Below are 19,211 nucleotides of genomic sequence, written 5' to 3'. Positions count from 1 at the left end.
GCACCTCAACGTCCTTCTTGTAGCGAGGGGCCCAAAACTGAACACAGCATGCGAGGTGCGGCCTCACCAGTGCCGAGTACAGGGGCACGATCACTTCCCTACTCCTGCTGGCCACACTATTTCGGATACAGGCCAGGATGCCATTGGCCTTCTTGGCCGCCTGGGCACACTGCCGGCTCATGTTCAGCCGGCTGTCGACCAGCACCCCCAGGTCCTTTTCCGCCAGGCAGCTTTCCAGCCACTCTTCCCCAAGCCTGTAGCGCTGCATGGGGTTGTTGTGGCCGAAGTGCAGGACCCGGCACTCGGCCTTGTTGAACCTCATACAGTTGGCCTCGGCCCATCGATCCAGCCTGTCCAGGTCCCTCTGCAAATCGGATCGCTATACCAAGCCCGGCGGCCGCTCTCTCCCTCCCCGCCGACACTCATCAGCAACCTCCTCCCGTAAACCAGCGGCCCGGCTGCCTGCCCCGCCTCACCCCGCCATTCCGAGGGCGGCGAGGCGCTCGTCCGTACCTAGCACCCCGCCGCTTCCCAGCCCCGCCGGGGCGCTGAGGGGAGCTGCCGCCTCACGGCCCGCTCCCCTCACAGCCGCGCGACGCCGTTGCCAGGACAGGCGCGCGGCGGCGCCCCGTTGCCAAGGAGGCGGCAATGGCGGGCGCGGCGCGGGCCGGCGACGCGACGCGGCGCTGAGGCGAGGCGGGGGGGGGGAGCCGGCCGCCGCCGGGCTTTCCGGGACCCGTGGTTCTTCAGGTGAGTGCCCGGTGAGGGGCGCGCCGGGGCTGCGGCCTGGCGGGCCCGGGGCCGCTCGGCGGCCGGGGTGGGCATCCGCAGACCGCCGCAGGGCCTGGTGGTGCGAGGGAGGCCGGACGGGGCGGCGCCTCCCCGGCTGCTTCGGAGGGGTTGGGGTAGAGCCGGCGGGTTGTGAAGGCTGAATCCAACCTCAGAGCACGCCTGGGCAAGGAACCCAAGCGTAGGGCACCGCATGTGATGCAGGCCCACCTAAGGGAGGCGGGGGGGGGGGCACAGCAGGAGCGGCACCACAGAGCTGCTGTGCTTCAGATTTCTAAAAGAAATACTCCACGCTAGACATCAGCACCCCCCTTACGCCTGGTACCTCTCTTCGGAGGAGGGTGGACTGGAAGTTACCTCAGTTTGTCTTTCTACATCGTCAGACAAGCAAGTCCTTACCACTTAAGTACAGTGTGGGTCAACGCCAGCTCTGCAACGTATTCCCTTTCCAGCAGTTTCTCTCCCGTTAAAGCCAGCCTCCTCTGCAGGCCACCCATTCCTCTGAGCTGCAACCCAAGGAAAATCAACTAACACCAGCTTTATTCCTTACCTGGCTTCCCCAGCGCCCTCAGCACTTCAGGCTCTGTGAGAGTGGTTGCACGCCCTGTTCCTTGCTCCTGGGCGCAGCAGCACCTCATCACCAACTCCCCAGCAGTCCAGGGGCTTGCAGGAAGCCCGAGCTCTCCTAGCTGACAAGCAACCTCCCCTCAGCCCCTGTCCCAGCAAGTGTTGCTCATACACCTGATTGCCAGCTGCTGGCAGGCCCTGAGGGCTGCCTGCTGCTGGCCGCCTGGGCTCTATTACATTCCAGTTTGGATGAACGCTAAAGTGACTGGAAGTTGCAAGGCAAACTGAAGACAAAAGAATGCGCTTCTTTTGATCTAATCCAGCCATAACCTCGGGACTGTCTTTACAGCGCTCAGGACTGGGCCCAGTTTCCCAGAGGGCTGTATCGGGGCAGAGATCTTGCTATGAGATTGAAACCTGCTCAGTTCATAGAAGGGTAGACAGGAAGCGCCAGGGAAGTGACCGTCGCTCAGTGCTATGCTATGCCTCAGCCCAAGGCAAAGCGTTTCTTGAGAGTTAACACCAAGAAGGGCTCAGAAGAGAAAACCCATCATTATAGGCTATTCATTTTACTGGATTTCAGTTTTAGGAAGATTTTGCTGCATCACTCCTATTAAACGTTAGTCACAGCCAAAAATCCAGTGCAATTATTTGTATGAAGCTACAAATATAGTGTGGCACTGTTGCCATATTGGCTTCTTTTATACCAGCATATAGAGCTCATGCTTATCTCTATGGCCAGCACGCAAATGCATTAAATTTAGAAAGTGCTAAGCTATTTTTTCTCGCTAAAGATAAAACATATGAAAATTTTGTTTGCTGGTTTGTGAATAGTGATAATTAAAGGGATGTTTTCAACTTGAAACGTTGAAACTGAAAAATGTTGAAAACTTCAAAAAAGGAGTCACAAGTGCTTCCAGCAGCAGTCAGGCACCAGGCTTTGACAGAGACTCAGCAAGTGAGAGCCCTGGCCACCAGACCTTCCCTCTCTATCAACGTACCTCGATCACAGCTTGGAAAGCTTTGTGAGAAAACAAGAATTTGATTAAAATTATTTTCTTAATACTAGGTATACTGGGAAAAGGATTAATCTGAATTTGAAATGAGTTCATGCTCTCAACCAAAACGATGATACAAGCTGGCAGAATGAAGGTAGCGGTTCTGTTGATGTTTGTCAACAGATAAAATTGTTGCTAAGCAGATGTTACAAGCTTGGGATTTATGACTATAGCTTCATGAAGTCCTCCCCAGAGCATGACTGTCTCAAAGCTGTGTTAACAATCCCTCATTTTCCATTAAAAGATCTGTTGCAGGTTAAGTGATAAAAACTCTACGAAGTATGTATGGTTGGTAGTATTTACTTAATGAAAATTTGCAGGGTGCTGTAGTTACATCTTCATTATAGAAGCCTGTTTCACTTGCTTGTAACTTTACCTGACGCTGGGTAGAGTTTTCTACCCCACCTGTCTTTCTTTGATTCTGTTACTGTAGAAACTTCTAATAAAACTTGAGCCAGTCACTTTCAAGAAATACTGCAAAGAAATATTAACTGTCACAGTTAAAATGTTATGGTTGTTTTCATGTAAATTGTTGGTTCTTAATGCTTTGAAGCAAAGACTTTAAACTTGGGAGGATCTCACTGGTGGTTGGATTGCGATAACACCACCATTGTGATGAAAATAATTTCAGTTATGTTTACGGAAATAATTTTGTTACGGTGTGTGAAGTATTAAAAGAATACCATGATAAGCATCTCAGAAGCACCAGGAAAAACTGATCAGGCTGAATTGGGGCTAAAATTGTAATGGAGTGTAATACGTTACCCTGTGAGCAAAAAGGAAAGTGTGCAGTAAGTGTAAGGTGTGCTGTCAATCTCATGTCCTGCATGAGGCAGAGGTTGTAGGGAGCAAGTGATACCTAATCACGTAGTTAAAATGATCATTGGACGTATATACAGGGACATTGCAAGAATATTGTGTGGTTTGTGGTTTTTCAACCCTATTCTGTGGTGTCTAACACACATGCAGCACATGTCCGCCTTTCCCAACAGGGCTGCTGATTCTCCCGTGGCCTCTCAAAGCTGCTGCTGTTCCTGCAACAGCCTGTGCCACTTGCCCCTTTGCTGTGTCACTGCTGTGGATGCTGGCAGGAACAGGAACATCAGTGATGGCAGGTGTTTACTTACAACTAGTAGTTGCTTGGGTGCGTAAGATGCACTTTAGGTTCACACTTGCTTTGCAAGTGTGTCATTTTACCCGCTGGAAAACACAGCATTCTAGGATATGCTTGTACTTCAGAGACTGAGTGTAGTGTTTGTCCAAGAGGTAGCACTAGCATTGTTCTGAATCTCAAGGATAATCCGTTAAATAAATCCAAATGCATATGCATTGAATATTGTGTCCAGTTGTGCCTTCATTGAATTGATTTTTACCAACTGCAATGCAGCTCGTGTGCTGTAGCATTACTAACCTATTTCCATGGAGAATGTTGTTTCCTCAGTGTTTGCAGCTTCAGGGGTGAGAAAGAAGGGAAGAAAAGGCAAGTTTTGATCCTAAATGAGTTCCTGAAAAAATGCTGTGCAAAATCCAGGTGCAAATAATGAATAACAGTGGGAAGAAAGGATCCAGTTTTCGGAAGTAAACCCAAGTTCCTTACTGCTGCAGGGTAGTGGGAAACAGAACAAGAGTATGAGAGAACATTTAAGCTTGTCAGCTCCATCTAAGTATGTTTAAAAACATTTCTTTTGCTGAATTTCAGTGGTGTAAGTACTGTAAGAGCCTTCCCTGCAGTACCTTCTTGCTGCTCCTCGCCACAACCCCTGCAGAGTTTGCACCACTTCTTCCCCTGTGCTCAGAAGCCAGGAAAAACTTCCTGTATTGAGGATTTGCTCAGAAATTACTTCCTAACGTTTCAGGCTCTAAAAGCTAGACTCCATAGGGGACTCTAGTTTTCGCTTCTACCAGAGCATTACCCAGAAGTAGCCTTATTTAGGAATAGAGTGCTGCTATAGTTGTAACCCCTGTCAGTAGAAAAAAAATCTCTGCATTTATTCCCTTTCACAGGACAATATGCCACAAGAAGCACAGCATGGTAGGGATGAGAATAAACAAGGCACAGGAGACAGATTTAAGTTATTGCTACTTAATGGTTTAATCATGCAATGTAAGAATATACGTTGTATATGATCAGAATGAGGGTTGTGTAAGACCTACACAGAAAAGAATTTAGCATTTAAGCAATGGCATATTTAAATGGAGAAAGCCCCCGAACTCTGGGAGCAGCTGACCTATTCTGAGCAGATTTCACTGCAAAGAGAAAGAGTCTTTGCAATTCAGTGCTCACTTAAACACTTGGGCAAGTGAGCGGCTTCTAGTAATAATGCCATTCAAATAAAACATAGTGTAGAGCTGGTCAAAACTGTTACGACGACAAACGGTTTTTCTAGCAAAACATGAACATTTTACAATATTTTTGCAATGCTCCATAGACTAGAAAGGGCAGCTTTTAAGTGGCTCCAGGCATCGTACGGCCCTTCTCTACCTTTTCCTTACTCCTTTCCTGAAACACCTCTGCTATTTTAACTCTGTTACAGGGGAGGAGCGATCAGCTGCAGTCAGATGTGTCAGATGGTGTAATGGGGTTGTTTTGCACACAGCGCCTGACTCGGGGCTGCAGGTATCTTTAGGCAGCATGGCCAGATGCACAGGGAGAGTGCTAAGTAGCTTGTTTAGCAGGGGAAAATGCAAGAGGGACAGTTCTCAGCAATCTGTCAACAGTAAACTTGACCCCGTCTCTGTTGTTCCAAAAATAGGCTGGCCACAGAACTTCAAAAGAAACGAAAGGTGGTAGTTACAGAAATGACAACTGGCATGTTGTACCTGTGGTACAAAAATTACCGTGCTCTATCCATTCCCAACATGATTAGCCTTCATTCTTTTTTTTCAACTCTTCCTGCAGTTTCCTCTCAGGCTTCCTTTCCAGAATGGGAGGTGTTGCCTCAAAAAGTTTGTTGGAATTGTGCATCCTTCTGCATCTCTCCCTTTTCTTGGACATCTACAAAGCACCAAGCAGTAGCCAGGCAGATTGCCGAGTGGTCCCATTTACAGGCTATATTGCTAATAACCCCCGGCCCCCAAACCCCAAGTATTCCCTAACAGGACGCTGTTCCTCCACGTTTTTTTTGTTGCATGTCCTGTAAGTGCACTGTCGTTTTTGGAGGACAGGCTTGCTGAAGCTGATAGGAAGCTTCCCATCCACTTAAGCAAGCTTCAGAAATGGTCCTTATAATGTCTGACCCTTGCTTGGCCCTCCAGTCACAAGTGCTGAGACTAGCTAAAAGAGGCTAAAAAGCCTAAAAAAAAATTCAGAATTGAGGCAAATGCAAAGCTGGTTTCCTGCACCGCACTTTCCTCAAGAAGCATGTGTTGCATCACCTGGGGGAACCTTTTTCCAGGCCAGTGCCTCCCTGTCTGCATCTTTTTTTCCCCAAGGGTTTTGCTGCAGAGAAATGCAATTTACTCTTTTATGTACATAGCCCAGCAGAAAGTTCATGCATCAGCTACCAAAAAAAAAAAAGGTGCTCAGGTACTGATGAGGTGATGCTAGTATCAATTTTATGTTTCAGCAAGTGCAGAGGACGCTGTGACTTGTGATTTTTTTTTTTTTTCCCCTTTGAAGTACTAAAATGACAGATCATAGAATCATAGAATCATTGAGGTTGGAAAAGACCTCTAAGATCATCGAGTCCAACCGTCAACCCAACACCACCATGCCCACTAAACCACGTCCCTAAGCGCCTCATCTACACGTCTTTTAAATACCTCCAGGGATGGGGACTCCACCACTTCCCTGGGCAGCCTGTTCCAATGTTTCACCACTCTTTCAGTAAAGAAATTTTTCCTTACATCCAATCTAAACCTCCCCTGATGATCAGCCTCCCCTTAGGCTTCCAAGTAATTGTAGATTATAACAGTTCCTTGAATGAAAAGCAGTTACCTTACAGCTTCTTAACTTAATTTTCACCTTGAATAAGCCTTCTTCAGAACAGTTTGAAGACTAGGAAGAACAACTTTGCAAGGTGCTACGTGTGTTTATATAGTCTCTATATATGCTGTATATACTAAATGAGATAAATTCATTCAAAGCTTAGTGCTCTCTCAAGTTAAAGTGGATATTTTCATGCCTTGAACATAGTTTGATTCCTGTTCTTACTGGCATGTAATTATAATCTCATCTCTGAGTTTACATGTTTTCTTCTCTCCCCATGCAGAAATTACTTCCTTGAAAGAAGCCATTTTTTTCTTATTCCAGGATGTTACCGGTAGATAACAGGCTTCTAAACTTACAGATCTACAAACTTCTTCAGTGCGTTCACCAGAAAGACAAGAAGCAAATTGAAAAGCTGGTCCAGAATGGATTCCCAAATCTCATTAATTTCACAGAGCCTACGGAAGGATATAGTGCCCTTCATTTGGCCTGCATTAAAAATGACAATGACATGTGCAGCTTCTTGCTGGAACAGGGAGCTCATCCAGATGTCCAGGACAAAATGGGATGTACTCCAGCAATGAAGGCAGCTGAGCTAGGCCATGAGTTGGTTTTGGATTTGTTAGTGAAAGCTAAAGCAGACATGACTGCTGTGGATAATGAAGGGAAAGGTAAGTAAAAGGGAACCTTATCAGATCAGAAATACCATAAAATGACCTCTTGCTGCGTATCACCCTTGCCACATATGTTGTGTCCAATCTGTAGAGAGGAACCGTGGTTGAGGGTAACCTTACAGCTCAACAGAAGCTATTGGCCATAAGAGCTTTGGTGAAAGTGAAAATAATTCTCCCTGAACAGTCTAGGCCTTTAAATCATAGGTCTCTCCAGTACGTAGCTGAAAGATAACCTGCGATTGAGAATCATGTTCCTCCCATGACCTGCCACATATTAAGTGCTGGTTTACTCCCCAAGTTCAAAGGCCCTAAACTGGGGCTGTCTTTTTTGCATGTATATACCCTAAGAGAAGTTAATGGATCTCTACTGAAGGAGTTTGTCTGTTCAGCTGTGAAGCTTACAGCCTAAGTAACCTTTCTAATAATTTAGTATTGCGCCATAATTCCTGCTGTTTTTCTTTGCAGGTGTTTTGTTTTACTGCATTTTACCTACAAGACGGCACTACCACTGCATGCAGATTGCCTTGGATTATGGTGCAGATGTCAACAACTGTACTACTGATGGGAAGCCTGTATTTCTACAAGCCTGTGAGCAAGCTCATGATATTAAAGAAATATGTCTGAATTTCTTGGAAAGAGGAGCAAATCCCAATGCAAGAAACCCAGTATGAATATTTCTGTAACTAAGAACATATATACAGACATATAGTTACCAGAGGAGTAGAGTATATGACCTTAAATCCTCACATTAAAATAATAAAGCAGTGACAAGTGCTTAACTCTGTGGCCATGCCTATTCCCTTCTTCTGTACCACCCTTTTTTGCAGGAGCAGGGATTTAAGTCTTCTGCTTGAACCATGTATCCTTGTTTAGATTTTTGTAGACTAGAGTGCAAATATTTTACAAAAACAAAATGTAACTGGGCCAGCTCTTAGGAGTTGCAGGTCACTGTACTTCAGTGGAGCAACGCTGATTTGTACTTTGCCTGGATGTGCCCTAAGGTTTTCAGGGTTGAAATAACTTACATTAAAACATGAGTCCAGCATGAAAAAATCTGATGGGGAATCAAGGCAGGGATGAGACGTAAGAAACTCTTTTCTCTCTTTTCTACATCTTAGTAATTTATTTGTTTACTTCCTTAATGTAACAAAGACCTGAAGGACTGAAGCTCTGTGCTGTTGGTCAAGTCAAGGAGCTCAAGCTTCCCCTTAAAGCTACCCATGGCTTTTGCTTTGGTCCTAGTTTTGCAGTATCCTTCCTAGCTTCTAGCTATAGCAAAACCAACATTTGGACATCCTTATCCCATCCTCCCATGCATGTGTCCGCTTCATGCACTCAGTGCATGAACCTGCTTTTTTTTTTTTTTTTTGTAATATGATGGGCACATACCTGGTCACATAATGGGAGTGGTTTGCTAGGCCCAGGGAAAGACAGATATCAGGGAAGAATGTATGGTTCAGTGGAACATATCCACGGCTCACTGCTTTCTGCCCCTCTGTAGAGCGGCATGCAGTCAGCTATTCTAAAGTGTTGCTGTGGGCCAACATGTTAATAGCAGGCGATCCCTGATCCAAGATGTGCTCTGTTCCTGGGAAGGTCACCAGATCTACCAAAGTCAGCCATTATAAAGAAAATAGGTACTGCTAATCACAAACATACACTATTATCTAGAAAAGAGACGGCACTAATGTATTAGACTGTGAACTTTTCCTCTCAGACAGAACAGTAGTGAAATTCCCCAGTTGTTCTGCCTTCCCTGTAGCACTCCTCCAGCCATAGCTCCTTATGCTCTTTCATGATAGAGATGGTATTTTGTGTTAAATTTTGTAAACATGCATGACAGCATGCACACAGAATAAAGAATTCCTTAACTAAGGTATTGATTTTCATGGGGACTATTCAAGGGACTCAAGTTACAAATGTACTTGAGTCGCTGGGATTTGACTACACATATTTTAGCAGCATTATGACTAGATTCTTAAAGTTTACCTACAAGTGTCTTTGAAACTATTAGACTCGTCTCCTTTTTCTGGTCATACCTTAAAAGGAGACCTTCAGTTTTATGCCACCTTGCAACAATCAGATCATATTGTCCCAACCTGAATTAGCTTACGAAACAAATTCTGAATTGTTTTGTTGCTACTTTGTAGGCTACAGGTCGCACAGCCTTAATGGAAGCTGCAAGAGAAGGCGTTCTCGAGCTGGTGCGTGGTCTACTTGAGAGAGGAGTCGATGTTAACCTATTTGACCTTGAAAGACACAGTGCTGCACATTTTGCAGCCAAAGGAGGCTTTTTTGAGGTATCATCATTTGTGGCGTTAAAGCATTGCTGCAAAGCCAAATCTGGGGTGGTTTTTTTGTTTGTTTTTTGGGGGTTGGGTGTTTTGGGTTTTGGTTTTTTTTTTTTTGAGTCCAGTACCTCAGCTGATCAAAGCATAATAATCAGCAATCAAAAGCAGCTTCTTTTTAAGTAAATCCAACAGTATAGAAACTCTCTCATAATTGCAGAGCCTTTTTTGCCAAGGTACCTCTGAGTGCGTGTGCTAACATGGCTGTCTGGTGTTGCTCCATTGGAGAGCTGTTGCTCCATTGGAGAGCTTGTTTCTCTCAACGTGTAGCATGTCACAGCTGTGTAACTTGGATGAAACATTACCATTATAAGAAGGGCAGATGCAAACAGCTGCAGGTAGGCACTTGCTTCCTTATCCCCCATATCATCTTCAAAGTATATAAAATTATGCAGTTTTGATTGTGCATGCAACATCAGCGTTACTTTAAGACAGTGGCCTACACTAGGCTGGCAGGAGTGAAGACTGTCCTTGATGTCTACAACTGCACAAGGTTTCTATTTCCTCAGTTAAGTAAGCACAGTATTACAGAAAACTCAAATGTTATGTGCACATTGATCAGCTGGGCGTGGGAGAGAAGTTTACTATATAAACCGGGAATATATGATACTGCATTTATTTGTAAATCATTCTTGCACTTCCCCATCTTAAGAAACAAACAAGATTTTTGGTGGTACTGTCTTTGTTTTTCTAGATTTTGAGGATTATTTCAGCTTATAATGGAGACCTGGGCCTGATTGCTATGAATGGTAACACGCCACTTCATTACGCTGCGGAAGGAGGATTTGCAAATTGCTGCAAGTTTATAGGACAAAGAGGTACATTAAAAATAAGTTATTTTGCAACTATAATGTATATTCTTTTTCTGTGCTAAAGGAAAGATTTCACTTGGGCATTTATGAAAGATTTGACTCTCTGAAGTATCATGTAGCATGTGTAATTCTCATTGAGAAGTGCCTATCATAGGCTATTATGACTTATTTCTAGTAATATGGCTGAGATAAAACATTCCTTAAAGAATGCAGCAGAAACGTCATGGGTTTGTATAATTTAGAACTGGACTGTATTGAGTGGTTCTGGGTTTAGTTGTTTTTAAGAAGTAACGTATTGAATCTTCCAATAGAAGATTAATTTTTGGTTTGCTGATCATTTAAAAAAATTATCTCAGTGTAGTCATGGAGAAAACTTGGCGCCCGTGGGCATTGAAACATACTCCAAAGAAGCTATGATCATTTTCTAACTTAATCCAATAATTATATCACCTCAAGCTTTGATTCAAGAGCACCATGCAAAATCCTACATTCTGTTCTTGTGATTCAAATGTTTAACTAGTGGTCCAATGCCAAATTGCAAGGTTGGGGTATAGAAGTGAGTGACATTTTAATCTTTGTTTCTTCTTAACATTGCTCACGACTTTAAGTAAAAATGCAGAATTTTCACTGAACTTCTGCCTTTCTATACGTATTCATGAGTGGATGGATAAGTAGAGCATGGGTTGCCCAATGAATCTCCCTTTGGGAAACAAATACGGACACGTGGCTAACCTTCCAGTCTGAGATCAATGATGTGGTTCCACCTACTATCGCTATTTATAGTTAAGACAGTATAAAATTGTAGACCCGTGGCAATTAGTTGCATGTGTATTACAAGTCTCTTATATTACATAATCAGTAATTACTAATTCCACTGCATTATCAGTGAAATTGTGTCCACATTTTTAGGCTGTGATCCTACATGGACAAACTTGTTAACAAAGACCCCAAGAGCCGTTGCCAAGGATGGCGGTTTTAAAGCAGCAGCAGCAGAATTGCGTAAAATTGAAAATACCTTTATAAAACAGTCCAAGCCTGGGGCTAAGGATGACAATCCCCGCTGGGCACTGAGGCTATACGACTGGTCCTTAGAGCACCAGGCTGCCCTCCGCAAGGCGTTTGAGGCCGTTGACCAAGGAGATGGGACGGTAGCTAAAGATGATTTTATATCAGTTATTCAGAAGCAGTGTGCCTTTGTGGACGTTGAACAAATACAAACTATTGCTGAAATGCATGAAGGATCTCACCCTGAGGGAATCAACACTGAAGAATTTTTTAAAGGCTCTAAATACCTGCAGAAAAACTATCTTATAACGTCCTTTAGACCCAAAGGGAAGAAGGGGAAGAAAGGGAAGAAACGAAGAGGCAAAAGAGGCATTGCCATCCCCGTGCCGATTTGTGTTATTCCGAAGAGCGCGTGTCCGCGTAGGGAAGATGGCCTCCCTGTGTACATGATTGAGGCTATTCAGAACATTGCTGATAGCTACCATTTTAACCGAGACCACCCATCTGCCCATCCCGTGCACGATGACCGTGCCTGGTATATAGATGAGCCAAGGAAAACGTACATGAATATTAACTACCTTGTCAGAGCAGGAGACATTCTGTCTCTACAGAAGGCATTTGAGGAGGGTGTGCAAGTAGACATAAAAGATAAATATTACAAAACACCTTTGATGGCTGCATGTGCAAGTGGGAACATAGATGTTGTGCAGTATCTTCTGGAAAAGGGGTAAGATCATTTCAGAGATTTTTTTAAAATTGCTATTTTGGAAAGGCTTTCAAAAGCATAAGTTCCCAGTAAACATTTGGATTCAACAGACTATGGTTTGTCTTCTATTTACATAACGTTTAATATTAAAGTTATTTCCCTAAGATCCTGAGTTAGAGGGGTTAGTTTATTATTTTTCACATTTTAGTAACAGAGAAATAGAAACACCCAAGAGGTAAGTTCCCCAGGTCTGAAATTTTTTGCGTCTGGGCTGTTGATGTTCTGGTCGCGTGCAGAGTACCTACAAATCCAGTCTATTGCAACTGCAGTTAGTTCATACCCACGTCTCAAATAGTGCATCCTCAAAACTGAACTCTCAAAATCAGATGAATGATTTGGGGGAAATCTGGCTCAAGTGACTTGCCTGAAATCATCAAGGTACTCTTACCTGAATCATCAAGGCAATCCTGGACTTCCCTGTTCCACATGCCAGGGCCTTTGCAGGCAAATGTTTTAAGGGGACAAGCCTTATAATCACTTTCCTCTGCAGCCTCAGCAGGCTGAGGCAGCAGGATTTACACAGAAGCATGTGCTGCTATTTAGTCTGCTCCTCACTTTAGAAGTGCTTCAGCAATCTTGTAGCCTACAGACACACTTGTGAAAAATCTCAATGACAGCTTAAAAATGAAAGCAATTTAAGAAAGATTCAGTCATACTTGTGTAATAGTGTAATCTCTATTTTATTGTCAGACTGCTGTAGTCCTACAGTCATTCACATAAACGCTTAAATGAACGTTTTTCAAAGATATTCACATTAGCTTTGTTCTCTACCTATAGCTAGAATTCATTTTAACATTCATTTCTAAGGATAAGTAGCTGTAGTCAATTCCTGCAAAGACTTAACAGCACATGGATCTTTACACACCCTGGTAATTACACTGACATTCCTGGAGCATATGGGAAGTTGTGTAAATGTGTATATTCAGGTCTTCCAAAGATAAGGATGCAAGAGTTAGCAAATTAATCTAGCAAATTGATCTCCACTGCTTTCGTCAAGCCTCACTAGACAGCACTGGAGTCACATCTCATCATATTTAACAGTTAGACCTAGAAATGTAATCACTTAGTTTAAAAAAATAGTACCAAATTTGAGATTTTTAAATTGACAGAAATCAGAAAGTGGAGAGGAAAGTTATCAGTACAATGTTTAGCTTTGCATCTTTCAACAACGCGGACTTTCAGATACTTTCAGTTTGGCATGGGAGTTCAAATACTTTCTACAATACAACCTTTTCAGTACGGTATCACAAATCCCTATCAAATAGAAAACAAAACATTTATTCAGAGCTATAGAAAATGCTGAGGTTTAAACATAAACTAGTGGTATCCACTTTCTATCTTGTTCCAGAAAGACTCAGAAGTAAATTAAATTTGTGCTAAAGGCAAATTCAATGTTTGATCAGGAGAAAATGCTGAAGAATTTTTAAGTCAGTGCTGTGTTGCCCCTGTTCCCTTCGATTGGTTTGTTTCTGATAGAATGAAGTTAGCAAAAGGGATTCAGGAGCAGAGCGAATATCAGTACAGGTATGGAGGTTGGGTTGAGAGAGAAAGTGGAATAACTGGAACAGCTTATTTTAACAAGAAATATAAAGGAAATAAAAACTGCATATGACTAAACCATAACAGCTAAGCAACTGAAAGATAACAAATGTAAAACTGGTAAGTCTGGGGAATTTACTGCAATAAGATCTCACCAAAGGTAGAATTTTGAAAAAGATTAAAAATTTAAACAAGAAAAGATGAACAGATGAATCTGTTCTTTTGATCTAGAGTTTAATATTAACCATCTGACCAAAAAAGCTATCCCTGGAAGCAGCTTCCTTCCTTAATTTTTTTCTTCCTTCTCTCTCCATATCTTTTGGGAAGACATCAGCTCTTTGTCCCTAGAGTAAATGGGACAGTGACCCTAATTCAGTTCAGGACCTCTAGGTTGTCCTAAATACAATGGAAAGTAATTCACTCTGCTTGAGTGCAGGGGAATCCCCTCATGAGGTTTTGACCCCTTCTGAACCCACACATGGCACACGTGGGAGATTGCAGATCTGGGCATGGTCACAGACTGTGCTTCCTTCAAAGATACGGGGGAAACCGTATTTCTTCCCTTTTAACACCATGAAGGGGCTCTAGTGGCTCTTGTTCCCCAAGCCTTGCTTTTGCATGAGCCCAGCCCAAAAGCTCCCAAGGCAGCCAGTTGCTAAAGGGCTGATAATTCTTTTCCTCTCAGCTTCATCCAAAGGTGAATGTCTCCCCCAAACTAGCCCTTGCATCCTCCAGAACATGCCAATTTTAACCTGGGAGCAGAAACAGATCTAGTCGAGCAACACAGTGGCTGAAAAAGTTTTAAATCCTCAGATTTTCTGAGATAGACCTTCTCTAACTCATTTGTAAATTGGGCAATAGGCAATTTTGCGACATGTTTTAGAGCACCTGTTCTTGGCCCAGAAGCATTCTTTTTTGAATTCTTTAATGTGCTTTTTGCCATTCTCAGTGAAGCTGGAGCACAAACACCAGCAGCATTTTAGAGGACTAAGCTGTTTGAATGCCCGTTTTTCCCTGTACTTGTGAAAACCTCCATGTAGAGGACACTGTGTTGGCTTAGAGGGGGATATGATCACCACCCAGGCATGCTCTTAGAATTAATGTTCCATGACAAGCTATATATCAGATACTAAAATGGTTTCAGAGTAGCAGTAGCAATATGAAAGTATTTATTTACATTGAATATGCCATTGCAGTGGGCAGTTAACATTGTACTTGAAGCTGTGGATGTTGCTGTATCTAGTAGCTAGCTTCACCTGCCACAACTTCTCTTATTCTTTTGTAGAGCTGATGTAAATGCAACAGACAATTTCATGTGGACTCCTCTCCATCACGCTTGCTATAACGGACACCTAGATATTGCTGAACTGATAGTGAAGGCTGGAGCAGCAGTGGATGCACCTGCAATAGGCAATGCAACCCCTCTAATGAGAGCCATTGAGATCTGCAGGTTGGATATAGTCTACTTTTTAATTGATGCGGGTGCTGACATCCAAACTACAAACAGCAATGGTAAATATCAATGTCTCCAAAAAAGGCCTGCTTCCTTACGTGTATACATGTTTTATTAAAAAAAAAACCAACAAAACAAACCTTAAGTTCTTGGAACACTTTGAGAAGCATTCTGAATTTATGATTGCGATCAGGATCGGGATGAAGGTAAGAGTTAGGTTTAATTAGTTTTCTACAGTGTGGAATCACTACTGTAAGTAGTCAGCTTTCCTGGGTTTTATGCATCTAGAAAATAAAGTAACATGATTAAGGAGACTGTTGCTCCTCACAAGATATATATGGAGTTATAAGTGGCTTTAATGAAAAAATTTTATCTAGTTATTAACATTATTTGATGGAAGATTATATTTTAGTTGTGGCCGGTGTATACTCTGCCACCCATTTAAATCACTTAAGTTTTTATGCACAGGCAGCACTGGTTAAAAAAGTTTCTTACTGCTTAGCATGTAAATATTACTCCCTGATAAAAAAAAAAAATACTTAACAGAAAAACAAATCTGAACTGATACTGAAGTGTTGCCTCCTCACAGCAGATCCCTCATTCGGTATTATTTCCTCTATTTTCGGAGTAATTTAAACAGTTAGCATTTATCACATTTTAAGCTCTTGCTCTAACATAGGAAGCAACATTGCTACATAATGAGACTTTCCTTCCCAAAATGTCTTATAGGTGAATCCCTGCTTGTAGAAGGGATGTGTATTCTCCATTTCTGTTACCATGTGAAGTTCTAATTCACACGGCAGTTTAATCTCACAACTACTTATAACCACAGGGTCTCATCTCACAAGATCGAGGAGAGTTTTTCCTTTATTAAGCACTGAAGGTGTTCAGCCCCATTTAAACCATGGGGCTTTCCCTTGACTCCTTGCCAGCCACAGAGCACATACTGGAAGATGTAGATACCTACGATAACTTGGTCTACATTCCTAACCTTGTACTATGCTAGCCGTCTCCTAGTGCTAAATGCTCTCAGCTCTCAAAGATCAAAATTACAACCTGCAGGTCCAGTATATTAAGCTGCAAATGTCAGGACGTTAAGAGCAAAGCAACCACTCCAAGAATTCCTGCAATATTTGGTTTCAAGGCTTGTTTCTGCAAGGCCTTATTTCTGCAGGCAGTGCTGATGACTGCCAGTCCTCACACCAGTGTCAGGCATGCTCCTGGCACACTGAATGGCTAGTAAAATAGAGGCCTAATTAAATTCAGTTGACTGTAGTGTCATTATCCAGTTGCAGTAACAAGTGCCAAGGTTCATTTTCTGGCTTATACAGACATTTGTTTTTTAAATACAGGAAAGAATGCTCTCGATATTGCTAAAGTATTTGCAGATTCTAGAATAATTGATCTGCTCCAAAATAAACTGGAAGATTTGCCAAAAATACCAGAAAAAAAAGAAGCAGAGAAGGAAAAAGCTGCGAAGCCAAAGTCACCTTCTACACTGATGCCTGTAGAGGTACAAGCTGTGAAAGAGGAGGTATGAGAGATGGTAACAAAGGATTGATTTGCTAATAGTTAGTAGAGTGCTTCTTTCATTTATTTGGCATCCGTGTCTCTCTAAAGCTGTAAATCAGGCAGTTTCTTTGAAGTGAGTATTTTCAGAAGCCAGTGCTTGTTCTTGCCAGTACTAGTACTTGATCATTGGTTGAAATTTTGACTTCTTAATTACATGAACTTCACGTCTTCCCCAGTCCCCCTTAAGAATTACGTCCTGTATCACTGACAGGACACAGAAAAATATTTCCTCTTCTTTTCCCCCTCATCCTGAAGTTTATGATCATCCACTCTGTTGTGGTAAATACTGAACAACTAGTAACCATAATTTCTTAAAGGGAGCATGTGTTTCTTCACAGGATAAGACCAAGGCCCTTCAAATTAGTAGAAAGGTCTTTTTATTCTGCTAATCTAACTCACTGAGGCGATATCAGGCTTGCTGGCTTCTCATTTCCCAGCTTGTCTCACATCCTTCCTCTTCTACTGTTGACCCAACTCCTGTTTCTCAAATCCCACACTGATGTTTGGCTGTTGTACTTCTCAACACCTTTCCTGCACCCCCTCGGGAGCCATGAGTACCTTACCATTGCCTTAGCTCCCAAGCTGACATCAGCCTCCGTGACCACATCCTGGTTGTCTTATTGTGGATGAGATCTTCCCGATTTACCAGTGGTACTTGTTAGTCAGACCCAGGATGCTATTTGGAGAGAAAATGCAATTGTATCTGCGTTGCTGGAAGTATCCTTTTGCAGTCCTGCCCCGAACGGTGTAGTAAATATGTCCCAGTAGCCAAATGTTGGTTTCCCCCTTTCAAAAATGTTTTGAATTTGTCAGGGATAGCGTAGGACTTTCATAGGCAGGAGGACGACAACCTTAGGTGCTTATTTATTCATCACCCAGCACAGGATGAGATCACCGGTGGTACTAGGTGATTGTCTTGTGAGCCTTAAAGAGCGGTTAATGTTTTAGTGTCTAAGAAGGAGAGTCATCACCTACCTTTTAAAGGGTTTCCCTCACAAATTTTGGTTATAAAAAAAATTATCAGCTTTAAGAAAAACAGATTCTGAACAGATTAAGAAAAGTACACACAGAGTAAATAGAGGGCAAAGAAGCATCAGAAGATGCAGGATGTGCGCCTTGCTTCCAAACGCAATGTATGTGTATAACTGATAGCTTCTTCTCTTTCAGCCTTCACAGATATCTCTGCCAGCTGTAGAAAACCCCATTCTTGAAAAGACAACACATTCTCTTAAGGACAGTGTTATTTATCTGAACTCTTTGATAACCAGTGGTGCTACTAAGAGAGACGACATCACATTCAAACCCAGAAAAGTACGTACAGTAGCAAAACATGAGCACAGATTCACGTTAATTTAAAGGTAGACCTTGCTGTAGATCAAAAACCAGAACAATCTGATGAAATGACTTCACAATTCAACTAGCTTACAGATGATGTGACACAGGCTAGAGAGATTGCCACAAAACAAGAGTAAACTAAAGGGTTCATATATACGTGTATATGTATTATATATACACATATATTTATATAAAACAAATCATCATGGAAATCAAGCTCTTATCAGGTTTTAAAATAGGACTAAAGTAGACCCGCAGTAAAATACAAATGCAGCTATGTTCATGGTATGGATTTTTACATTCTTGTACTTAAAGGATAGGAGTCCTTGTGCACGGGACTGGCACCGACTTCTAGCTTGCCTTCTCAATTAGTTATCACGTGATTACTTATGTCAGTGACAGTTACTGAACTAAATGGATCACAGTACGCCAAATGTTTACTTCCTAGAGTTAGAATACTGGAAATAAAATTTTTGTATTAGGGACTTGTTAATACTCATTCGCAAATAACCGAGAAAAAGAAGATCAGAGGGAAGTAGTTTTTTTAATTTTTTATTTTTCCCCTCCTTAAAAAGGAAAAGAATACCATTGCTGACTGAAAGGTTTTGTTTGAAGTTTGTTTACCATTTCCCTAACCCCGATTTGTGCTAGTTTCTGCAATGGTCTCGGGGGAATAAGGCTACATTGCCAGGGACTCTACGGCTAATTACTATTTTCCACTCTGAGGATCTTGGGCCTGCGTCAGTCATTCTAAACAATTAGCTTTGGATCTTCTTTCCGACATTATCCCTAATGTGAGCCCATGGCATATTATAGATTGGAAGAATGCTCTGCTTATACATACACAAATGGTTGTGGTATCTTCTGCTGAGAGGCCGCACTAGTTTTCTTCTATGTCTCAGGGTGGAAAGGAGTGCTAGAACATGGCTCTGTTTGGCTAACAGTATCTTCTTAATGCTTCAGTTGCAGAAGTCATGTCCAAATTAACTACAAATACCTTTATTTTCTAGATTTGGACCCCTGAAGCCGCAACAGAGGAGCTAGTAAGAAAACAAGAATTGCTCCGTGAACGCTTTACTCTTGATGGCCACTCAGAAAGCTTCACGACCCCCTTTAATAGAAAAGTTATGGAGTAAGCACACCAGCTGGAAGAAGCTACTTCAGCACGTGTTTTGAGGGGACAAAAATCTAAAAGGCTACTCTTCTGTAAGGAAGGAATCATGCAGTGCTCAGTAAATGTATCTCAGTTACGATTAAAAAAAAATGTAGTAAGTTCTTCCTCTGTAGATTATGTTGCTTACACACAATCTTCTGTTAAGGGCTTAGTCTGGAAAAAGGTTTATCCTTATGTGATCCTAAGTCTTG

The 19,211-nt window shown here is 42.4% G+C and overlaps 1 protein-coding gene across 3 annotated transcripts; it reads left to right on the top strand.

The window, feature by feature from the left end:
- The first annotated feature begins 714 nt into the window (after positions 1-714).
- ANKEF1 (ankyrin repeat and EF-hand domain containing 1) lies at positions 715-19,118 on the top strand. 3 transcript variants are annotated; one of them, XM_076335102.1, is made up of 10 exons: positions 715-750; positions 6,626-7,013; positions 7,482-7,681; positions 9,167-9,316; positions 10,059-10,182; positions 11,086-11,908; positions 14,772-14,998; positions 16,292-16,473; positions 17,679-17,822; positions 18,857-19,118. In XM_076335102.1, exons 2-10 carry the CDS (start codon positions 6,668-6,670, stop codon positions 18,980-18,982), a joined length of 2,322 nt encoding a protein of 773 aa, XP_076191217.1. In that variant the 5' UTR covers positions 715-750; positions 6,626-6,667; the 3' UTR covers positions 18,983-19,118. The 3 variants fall into 3 exon arrangements, with proteins under 3 accessions (XP_076191217.1, XP_076191218.1, XP_076191219.1); XM_076335104.1 differs by lacking the exon at positions 715-750 and having other exon boundaries at positions 6,955-7,013; positions 7,482-7,604; XM_076335103.1 differs by lacking the exons at positions 16,292-16,473; positions 18,857-19,118 and having other exon boundaries at positions 17,679-17,759.
- The last annotated feature ends 93 nt before the right edge of the window (positions 19,119-19,211 follow it).

Source organism: Aptenodytes patagonicus, chromosome 3 (assembly GCF_965638725.1).
Source record: "Aptenodytes patagonicus chromosome 3, bAptPat1.pri.cur, whole genome shotgun sequence".
Classification (NCBI taxonomy): Eukaryota; Metazoa; Chordata; class Aves; order Sphenisciformes; family Spheniscidae; genus Aptenodytes; species Aptenodytes patagonicus.
Note: the sequence above shows the minus strand (reverse complement) of the source record. Positions and strands in the feature narration are given on the sequence as shown.